General features: G+C 38.7%; 1 protein-coding gene across 1 annotated transcript; it reads left to right on the top strand.

Annotated features, from left to right (window-relative positions):
* Positions 1–2,290: 2,290 nt before the first annotated feature.
* On the top strand, positions 2,291–3,319 carry LOC121426676 (beta-1,3-galactosyltransferase 5-like). The gene has a single exon (XM_041623049.1). The coding sequence runs from the start codon at positions 2,291–2,293 to the stop codon at positions 3,317–3,319; it is 1,029 nt and encodes a 342-aa protein (XP_041478983.1).
* The last annotated feature ends 7,941 nt before the right edge of the window (positions 3,320–11,260 follow it).

Genomic DNA, 11,260 nt, shown 5'->3' on the forward strand with positions numbered 1-11,260 from the left:
GTGTATGTTATTTACCTCAAGTAAGGTTCATCAGTTGGTCGTAAAGTCGCTCTTATGAAACACACACCAGGGGCCTGATGCATAAAACTTTTTACCTGAGAAAACTCGGGTTCTTTTTACCAGAGTTTTCGCCCTATGTTAAAGTCAATGGCAGATATCAGACTTACCTTAGTTTTCAGTTTTTACCAGATTTTTCTCAGATTAAAGATTTCATGCAGCAGGCCCCATGTATGATAGCCACCGAAATACGGATACTGACAACGAAGACCGCTATACCACCACTGCCAATACTACCAAAGTCCTTGATATTACCTACAGAGGTAGAAATCATTTCTGTCAAAGGTCCAAACCAAACCGCGTAATCAGTTGGACATGTATCAGCCAATCAGAAGCGGAATCAAAAGCCGAACTGAGATAACTTTGTTTCGCTCGAACCGTCCTAAATTCAGAGCGGACGAGAAGTTGGAAAATGTCTCGTTCACTCATTCTCTGGGACGAGGATGCTGCGTTTGCTCTTCTTTTTTCGACAAAGAATTGTTTGGCGTTCCTTTTTAAATTTGACGATATAATATTTCGTCATCGAATCCTCTTTACGATGTCAACATAAAACCCCTAACAAAAAGCACCCCATCTTGCATATGTGGTATGTAGGCGAGAACATTGCAACGTTTGGTGTACTTGTGACCCTATATATTTTAGGTCTCTACATTACCGCATTGGAAGCTGAAAAAAATCCAGTTGAAAAAAATAATGATGATAATAATTTTTTAACTTATCCCGATTCGTGAGAATCTCGTCTGGCAAAAAATGGCAAAGTTGATAAACATCATTATGGCAGGTGGAACCGAAATTAACGGATTGAGTTGCTTACAAATAACGTGAATAATTTGGTTTAGTTTTAATTTGTCTAATGTCAATTTGTCCAATTTCAGCATATTTCCTATTTCAATAACACTCTATCACGCTACACCAGACGCATGCATTCTCCGATCATCAGATGATGAGACCAAATTAGTCAAACCTTGTTTTCCGCTTCACGTTGGTCAAAAATCGATCTGGAGCATGTGGAATAGCTGCAACCAATATTTAGAACAACACACCGAAACAAAATACCGAAAGGTAATCGTGAAATCCTTAGTACCCCTACTTGAAAGAAGCACCTAAAGTCCTATTTCTTTTATTGTAGGATTTATTATTTTCTATGTGATTTCATGATTACGTTTGATGTTCTCTGTTATCATTTTGCTCAATGTAACCTTCTGTCAGCGCTATGATGCAGATGCAAATAACGTTATTCATAATTTCGGGTACTGTAACAAAGTTGCTCTAACGCCGTATTTTGTTGTCTGTCTCCATATATCATGTGTTCAAGCAGAGTATTAAACAGCAGCAGATTTAAATTGGTAGACACCCAGTGTAAATCACCATGATCCTGGGAGAGAAAGACACTCTCCAAATAACCTACTACTCATTTGGGTCCAGAAAAGCGTCGACGTCTTCTGTGAAAAAAAATTGTCTTTTCAGCACTATTCGCCGGAAATCGCCACATACGGACCATTAATGGGTGACAGTCTATACGTAGTTTCCATAATCAAACGCTAAACGTTTTTTTTTTTCAGTTGCAGTATTATTTTAGACTATATATTTTGCTTTGGAATTATGTTTACGTAAGCATGGGTTGGGTATTGTACAATTTATTTTAGATGAGAAAACGCTTTGGAACGGTAAGCCGATATATCAATGATTAGATTTGAATTTATACACCACTAGTCTTGTACCAAATTTGAAATGTCCGTGTTAATACCACTTTGTGTGGCTTTTCTCATGCTGTGGGTTGCAAAGTTCTTTATTTGTAGATCCCCCCATCCCGTAATTCAGATCGAAGATGAATCGCCATATGTGCGGCTGGAATTAATCACTAATTTGAATTAATATCGATTTCAATCAAATCTATAAAAAAAATCAACATCTGGAATTTGCGCACTTGCAAAGTAACCGAAACAGTGTGAATGATGGTAATTACCTTATATCAACTAATGGGTCACGCAAAAAAACATCAGTCGACTCTGCTCCTGACAAGGTCTAGTATAACCGTGATAAATTTTAAAAACTTTTTTTCTGGAAGAAAGCTTGCGCGGCTGACATGACATCCAAATGATTCACTATGCCACCCAAAAGGCTCATGTTAATGTCCGCGAGGTTCCTGATCATGCTATGTCCAGTTCTTTTTATTGGTTTTCACTTGTATTTCCATCGGATTGACCGAACAAAGGTAAACTCTTTGTTAACAATGGCTATGAACATCCATCTTCCCGTGGATCGGGAATTAATGAATGGTCGTGCTGGTAACCAGGTGGCTACCGAGAACATGGAGAAGAAAGGTCACTCTTTTGTTAGACCTGAAAATTACACTCTTGATGATGCTGTTGCCCTGCCAGATGTAAAGACCAATCTTAGCCGATTAAAGAGTGGTGAATTGAAGGGGCTAAGATATGGGCACGACTACAGATATTTACATAACCCATCACACATTTGCTTTACGGATGAAGGGAAGAGAAAGAAGGTCCTTGCACTTTTCTATTCCCCGACAGCAACCCACCATTTCAGCAGACGGAAGGCGATTCGAGAAACTTACGGTAATTCAAGCAACTGGGGGAATTGTGGTGATAGGGGGCTGATGTATACCGTGTTTCTTCTTGGGGCCACGTCAAATGAAAGTCTTCAACGTAAAATTGACCTAGAGGCCAGTCAGCATCGAGACATTGTCCAGGAGGGTTTTCTTGATACCTACTTAAACCTGACCTTAAAGGCGGTCATGGGTTTGAAATGGGTCATCAACTACTGCAACCATGCTAAATTTGCCGTAAAAATCGACGATGACGCAATGATGAACCAAAAACGCTTTTATGACAAGTTTCTAACAGATTTACCATTGACCGGTGTAGCCGCCGGGACGGTCTGGGTCAATGCGAAGCCTGTGCGGCGTGAAGGATCAAAATTCTTCATATCTAAGGAGGAATATCCTCTTCATTCCTTTCCAAATTACCTGAATGGGCTAGCTTATGTCTTGTCTTTAGATGTGGTTCGGGAGGTCTACGCATTCGCACTTACAACTACCAAATTTAAGTGGGAAGATGTGTTTGTTGGGATGTGCTTGCAAAAGGCTGGAGTTCAGCTTCGCAACATTAATAACATGGACCTTTATGGATTGCGAGGGAAGAACTATGAAGCTCGAGTGGAAGAGGTGCATTCGCACATCTTTATTACAGACTTGAACGTTACCGAAATGATTTGGGTGTGGAAGATAGGCCATATTTAGAACGAGAGTAAGAATATTGACCACCGAACCACTGTGTTAATTAACTGATGATCAGTCTGAAGAGGTCTTCACTGACAAATGATATCGAATGACTTTGTTTAAAATTTTCACGTTTGGATTTGCCTTTGGTGTCTTCATTACAATTTTTGCATGATTTTCTTATTTGCATTTTGAAGAATTCCAATCCAAATAACATTGGTCCATGGAGATTCTGTCTATTGTAGATGTTGGTTCTAATAGCCTCATTACAATTTCATTTCGGTTTTTTACGTGTCACATTTTCCAGATCGTCTGCAAGAGAAGGAAACAAAGGGATTATATAAAATGATAGCAGGTATACATAATTATATCAATAATCTCACAAACTGAAATACAGGAATTGCTTCTTTTCATTTGTGAGAACGCAAGATGATCCATATTTATAATGATAATTCAACTTCTTTGAATAACCTGGAAATGTGTATTTTAAGTGTCTTTCAAAGCAATTAGTTCGTGTAATGTTGACGCCATGGTACAGTATTTAGCATACAACCGACGTGACAACCCTACTTTACTTTACTTTACTTTACTTTGCACGACTTTGCATTACTTTACTTTGCTTTACTCCAACGATGCTGTGCTCTCCTTCAGACAAAATCACAGATGCATGACATAATACTGAACACCATCTGGGCAATAGCCAAGCTACAAAATATTATCGAGTTTGCGTAGACGCATTGTGGAAGGTTGAGAATCTATCGAAAATGCTCATAATAAATGGTGATCGTCAGTGGCGTACCTAGGATTTTCCACAAGGGGGGTAGGGCAAAACCGTCCGCCAAAAAAAATTGACCAAAAAAAAGGTCTTCAAGTTCGTCAGGGGGGCAATAGAGGTCTTCAAGCTCGTCAGGGGGGGGGGCAAAAAAGGTCTTTCAAGCTCGTCAGGGGGAGGGATACGTCCTTTGCATGGATGGTGGCTCATGGGGCAGACTGCCCCCCCCCGTAGGTACGCTAGTGGAGATCATGCATTTTCTGTATTTGCTCCCACCCTCTGAAATAAACTCCCAACTCATATCCAAAATGCTCCCTCCGTGGAAATTTTCATATCGTCACTTAAAACTCATAACTTTTTTTCTTTTCTTTTTTAATGGATTAACTGTATATTATTATAATATGCCAACCCATACATACGCTTTGAAACACCAGTATAAAACGCCCTACAACATGTTATTATTATTATCCTTATTATCATAATTATTATTATCATTATTATTATCATTAACATTATTATTATTATCCCAATCACGACAATGACCGACACAGTGGTTGGTCCCTGTCAAAAATTGGTAAACCGGGAAGGAAGACCATTCAGGAGATTTCGGAGCTGACGAAAAATTACATTTTATGTCGTTTGTCCAGGGTCCATGACGACACTGCTGTTTTGATTAATCATTTCCGTCAAAGACCACTCCTTTGTCACGAAGGGCTATTGACAATGAATTATCTCTGTTCCAGAATCATCCGTTCGTCGCTATAGGCGAAAAACCCGTTAAGGCCTGGTCACACCGCCCGAGCGTTGTTGGAGCGGTCATGGAGCGGAGAGAAAAAAAATCATCACCGTTCGCTATCGTTCACCATTTTCGATTGTTTGTGGGTTTTTTTTAGATTTTTTTCGATTTTTCCCCAATTATGTGAGCGAACAAAACGCTCGGGCGGTGTGACCAGGCCTTTATAATCATAGCCACTTGCGGATTCAGGAGGGGGAGGCACAGCCGGCCCGTGCCCCCACCCCTATGAGAGGCACAGTCAAAATGTGTGATGTAAATATGCCTTTATGACACTAGTGTGCCCCCCCCCCCTTCTTGAAAACGATAACTTTTTTTTGTTCGTTTTTTTTTATTATCAAATTAACAATTCAAAACCCGCATGGTGGATTTGAAATGCATCGACTTGGACCTAGTTTATGAGTTTGATCTAAAAAATTTATCGCCTGAGTTATTAGGGGCCGCAAAACCGGGGGATTGGACCCCACACTTTTTTAAGTATACGTGAGCAAAAGCGCATGCTCAGCTCCCCCCCCCCCCCCCAGTCCCAATCTTTACAAAATCGTTCTCAGCCCTGATCATAAGTGTCATAGCAGCTATTGATTGTGAAGATTATAAACATCTGGAACTTCTACTTGTAAATGTTTTACCAAGTACATGACTTTGATAATACACTTGAAAAAAACCTGCTTAAAATTGATATCAAAATGTTTGTGTATAACGTGATTTGCTGTATGAACTGGTGTTGCATTGTTTAGAATTTTAACAAAGTCTGACAATTGAAGAATAACGATCACTTATAAACAGCCTGTGTCATTAATTTGTTACTATTCATGTCTGATAAATTAATCCTTAAGCCAAGCGTGCACTGTTATCCGATGCGATCCGGATCACAAAGAAATTGTAATAACCATTTGAACTTTCCAACCAATAGAATCTTAGCGATCAGAGTTCTGAATAGTGGTATTACTAATTGAAATCGAAATTCACTCAAGTTCGAGCCCCCTTGGCTTGTAGGAATAAAGGCAAATTCAATTTCAAATCGTAATGACAACATCATCGGCTGCAACTTGAAGCCGATTTTGACATTTTTACTCTGACCACAGGGCTTGTCGCAAAGTGAAATTATGATATTATTATTCCTAAAATTAGGCGGAACTTCAACTATAATTTCACTTCTTGAAACTTAAATATTTGTAGGCAAAATACAATATATTTATCGGATTGCATGGTGTGCGCTGGGTGTATAGAGAAGATTATCGAATTTTGAAGAAACGGGAGAATTTTTTTTCATTATAACTGTTTAATAATCAAACATTGTTTCCAGACCATACCTCCACCCGATAAAGGATCATAACATTAAATATATTGGGGCAAACACCCAAAAGAATGAGTAATCAATGCGAATAACGTTTTGATTTCTACTATACAAATATAACTCCCATTGTTTAAAAGTGCTTGTCACCGGCCTAATCATCGTGTCTACCCTTTGGAATCAGCCCCCCCCCCCCGCCCCCATTCGGGTTTGGATTTAGTCTTTGTTCTTCAAAGCCGATTTTGTATTCTGGTAATACAAATATTGAGAATATCATTTTACTTCTCGTGTATCTAGTCAATAGTACTGTGAAATGTTCTGCTAAATCCTTGTTCGTATGTCTATCAAATGGATGGAAATATATAAATAGATAGGCTTATATATAAATGAATATATACCATATGAATGATATTTAAAATCATGGAGAATGACGTGTATAAATTCTCTATTTCTTGATACACAATAAAAAAAATGTCGATACCTGTTTTTTTATTAATGAGTGATAACAAGCAGTGATGAAGATGGCGGAGGTGGTAGGTATGATGATGATGCTGTTGATGTAGCTGATGGTGGTGGTGATGGAATTGGTGATCATAGAATAATGAATATGATGATGGTGGTAATAAAGATGATGGTCATCATGATCATGATGGTGGACAGTGCCGGCATTTATGATGTTGGTGGTGGTGGTGGTGATATGATGATATAATTTCTGCTGCTGCTGCTGCTGCTATACTGATGATGAAGATGGTGGTGATGATGATGATGATGATTATGATTATATGATGATGATGATGATGGTGATGATGATGATGATGGTGATGATGATGATGATGATGATGGTGATGATGATGATGATGATGATGATGATGATGATGAGATGGGATGATGATGATGATGATGATGATGATGATGATGAGGACAAAGAATAATGAGATACACACCAAGATTATGTACTATTGAGACGATATTTGTCCATAAATCTGTTGCCTGGTTACCCGGGCCTAATTACAACTGACAGGAAAAAGATATTCATTCGAGCCAACTCATTCTCATTTTTTTAATTTGATATTGCTCATTGACAAAAATGAATGAATATGATTGACAATCGAACATTAATTCTAGGGAGGGTAACTACTGAACTTCCTTTTTCCAAATTGGGAAGATGTACCACCACTTTGGAACTATTTTTTTACTGCCATGGCGGGAGAAGAACCAATTTACTGTCTTAAATGATGAATTTGATCCTGTCAAGTGTAGTCTTCATAAATGCCGATTTATTTTTAAAATGAGCCGGTCAAGATATCCTTTTCTGGTCAGGGGTCCGTTGCAGAAAGAGTTGCGTTTAAACGCAAGTCAAAAAATCAATCGCAAGTTGATTGGTTGAAAATCAAGTTGCGCATGATTTTTAGAGTTGCGTTTGATTGCAACTCTTTCTGCAACGGGCCCCTGATATGGAATGTCAGACATAAATCTAATTAACTGGTAGTAAGCATTCAACCCTCGAATTTCATCCTTATTTTTTATGATTTTTTTTTATTCAGTGCCACTTTAACACGGGAGTCAATGGGAAATGTTTTAGGCCTGTGATACCTGCTTAGCGACTTTTAACTGCATGTCTTGAGATGGCAGCATGCACTTCGCCGGGATGGTTACAATCAAACAAGTCATACAATATTTTCTCAGACTTGGCAGATTGATCTCCAATATGTATCATTCAGTGGCGGATCGAGGGTGGAAATCTGGTCCATGCCCCCCCCCCCCTCCCCCTTTCGAGAGCCATAATCAAAATGTTTAATGTAAATATTCCGTTCTTACACAAGTGTACCCCCCCCCTTGAAAGTCACAGCAAATATATTTAATGGGAATATGTCATGTATGCAAGTGAGGACCTTTTCTCTTCCCCCCCCCCCCTTGTTTGCTTTTTGGCTTGTCAAATTTTCCTAAGAAAATCCTGGATCCGTCTCTGGTATCATTCACATGCATTGTCGTGTTTGTTTTTTATATGATAATCTTTACCTTAGATAAGTTTACTGTGAGATAAATGGAATTTCTCTTTACACACGCTGATTGATGGGTTTAAATTTAGCAAGAAAGAGAGGGACGTGCACCCTTTGAACATCGAAACAAATGACCCATCATTATTCCTTGAAAGCATGACAAAAATAAAACGTTTACTAACAATTCGACCTTGCAAATTGTAATTCCTTTTGAAAGGAAATGAGATGAATTTGATGAAAATATAAACCGTTATACTTTTCCCTTCTATACATAGCCATCCACATCTTTTCCTCAAAATTATTACATGACTGAAAACGAAACAGCACATTTCGTACGGAAATGTGGAAATTGTTGTTTCAAATAGTCACAGACCGTGTACTTGCCTACTTATCCTAAACGTATGCAAATCTGTCCGAATTATGTAGTATTAACATTTGATCAAAATAATGAAAAGCTCCGACAATCGATCGTCATGCCTAGCATTCATACAGAATCCAAATATTTAACATGGCTGGGGCAACTCTTTCTCTTCAAGGCAACCAAGAGATCTTGGTCTTTTCCCTTGCAATTGAAGTAAACAATTACTATTTCCCTTTCTTTGCAGCTCAACTACAAGTTCTTCTTTCTAAAGCTAGTGTTATACATCGGAACCGAATCAGCTGCAAATCCATCCGAATACTCGTATTCAAGTGGTTTCGGGAAAATTCGGGAGAGATTCGGGAACATTCGTGGAGGATTGGGCTGAACTGCTAAAAACAAGCCGATTACCCTCCAAAATACTCCCGAATGTGACCACCATTAAGGATGTATTTGGATTGATATTATGTTGGATTAGGGGATGCCTATTCTGGGCAGATTCGGACCATTTCGGGGAATAACGGTCCAGCGCAACCCGGTGTTTTAAAGGATTAGGCATATATGCACTCATAAACACGATTCCGTGTGTTGTAGACACTGCAGTGATGTTTCTATCTCTCCTCTTGTAGTTGTTAAAGCCTAAAGGGGAAAGGGTGGTGTTTTGTTTGTTTTTTTCTTTTGATTTCTGTAGCTTTAAAAATTGTAACTGGTTGAAGTGTCACCATTTCTGTGATGTCCTAATGATTAGATTTTTCTTATTATGATTTGTAATTATTTTATCCAACCGCTGAGAAAATCAGAATTAATATAGAAGAAGAACTCACCGTGGCCTGTCGTATCGGTTTGAGCTCGAATACGGGAGCTTTTGTCGATCGACTAAACACTAAACATACTAAAGCACTGGGCCTCTGAATATTTAATGCCAACGTTGCAGGGACATACCACATACCAAACTAAATTTAATGGTCTGCAACTTCCATTCCGATTCTGAAGCACTGTGCAAACACGCGATCGCATTAGAAATAGACTTCTGATGACATCATCACTGCATAACAATAGAACACCACCAGAAATTGTCCTAATTGTCAACAAACGAAACCGGAATTTCCAAAAACTAAAAATAAAAGAGCTAGAATACGGACCACAAGTCAGATCTCACCTGCATGCGAATTGAAATAAAACTCACCAAATCACCATACCGAATATGACAACGAACGATCGATGGAGTTTCATCAATGAGAATTTGAAGTAATAACGGTATAATTGCGCTAATAAATAAAAGAAAAATTCATTCTTAGCAAAACTTTGTCTCGGGAGTTTTGTACGGAAGATGAATAACCACTCCTGTCAACCCCCGTGCTCAGATTTACCAAAGAAAGTATCTTCATTTTCGAGGTCTCTTCTCAGATAATTCGTCGAGATCGGAATTGGTGACCTGGAAAAAAATAGGTAAGAAATCTTGTCTGCTTGTTTGATTGATATCTGTGAAGCTCATAGAAATTGATTGTACAATCAAGTGATGTGATCGATGGCGGTGATAACCGTATGCGGACTTTTCTTTCCGGGATTGGGGAACGCAAATTTAATTCGAACAAACTCAAAAGCGAGGGAGCGAACAGACCAAGCTTCTCATGGGGGTGCTTTCGCATTTGTTGGGAATTTTGTGATAATTTAATTGTGATAACCCGCCTTTTACGTATAGACAAGAGTAATGTCTAATACATTCTAAACATGCTAAAGAGTAAAGTATGCCCTGAATAAACATCGAGATAATGTCCTCTCACATTGGCGGCGGAAGCCAAAAAGTTAGGGGTCCACATGAAATTTCATAATAGACACAGGTACAAAATTGGAGAAGCCAAAAAAGGGGGTTATCAAGATTATCAACCAAAATTTTAGGGGGGAACACAAACAAAGTAAGGGGTCCACATGAATTTAGGGGGGACGCAGGTAAGCAAAGCAAAAAAAAATGTTATCAACAGAAATTTTAAGGGGTCCGTCCCCCTCTTCACTTTTAGGGGGAACAGGACCCCCCCCCCCCCCCGCTTCCGCCGCCTATGTCCTCTCATCCTCTAGACGTTATGACTGCTGATTTGGATAATAGGCCACACTTTGCAGGATTCAGAATTGTTGAATTGGCCCGATCCCCCCCCCCCTTCCGCATCTTTTTTTTTCTTTACATTTTGAAAACTTGTTATATGTTCAACTGTGTTCTTATTTCATTATATTTCTAACATATTCACTTTGTGACCATTGAAATAATCCAATTGTGTTTGAAGATATGTCAAACCAGATTCTTAATCAGTTGATATACTGTAGTAATAAAATAGCTTTGAAAAATAGATAATTATGATGACTCACTTTGGAAACAATTGTCGAGAGATCAGCAAACATTACCGTGCAACCATGACCTTCCACAAACATATTCTAGTTTTGTTTTTACAGCTTCCTTCAGTACCTGTATCGTCAGAATCAAATTTAGCAACCTGGAATATGGAAACCAACCCCAATAACCGTGAGTCTGCATGTCTTTTGTTTTTCAAATATCCTTGTTTTTTTTTTTTGTTCCGATTATCCGCTTGTTTCAGGGAATATACCTGGCTACAACTTAAACAGAAAAGTATGTTAGGGATTCAACGAAATGCTTGAATAAATGAAAGAAAGATCGAAACTGAATTATCTAAGGTTATAGAAATAATCAGAGGTCAATACGGTTAGAATGAAAGCATAGTGAGTAATCGATGG

This window comes from Lytechinus variegatus, chromosome 13 (assembly GCF_018143015.1).
Source record: "Lytechinus variegatus isolate NC3 chromosome 13, Lvar_3.0, whole genome shotgun sequence".
In the NCBI taxonomy this organism is placed as follows: Eukaryota; Metazoa; Echinodermata; class Echinoidea; order Temnopleuroida; family Toxopneustidae; genus Lytechinus; species Lytechinus variegatus.

Excerpts from the sequence above, each read along its gene's own strand:
- LOC121426676 (XM_041623049.1), top strand. The coding sequence starts at position 2,291 with ATGGCTATGAACATCCATCTTCCCGTGGATCGGGAATTAATGAATGGT.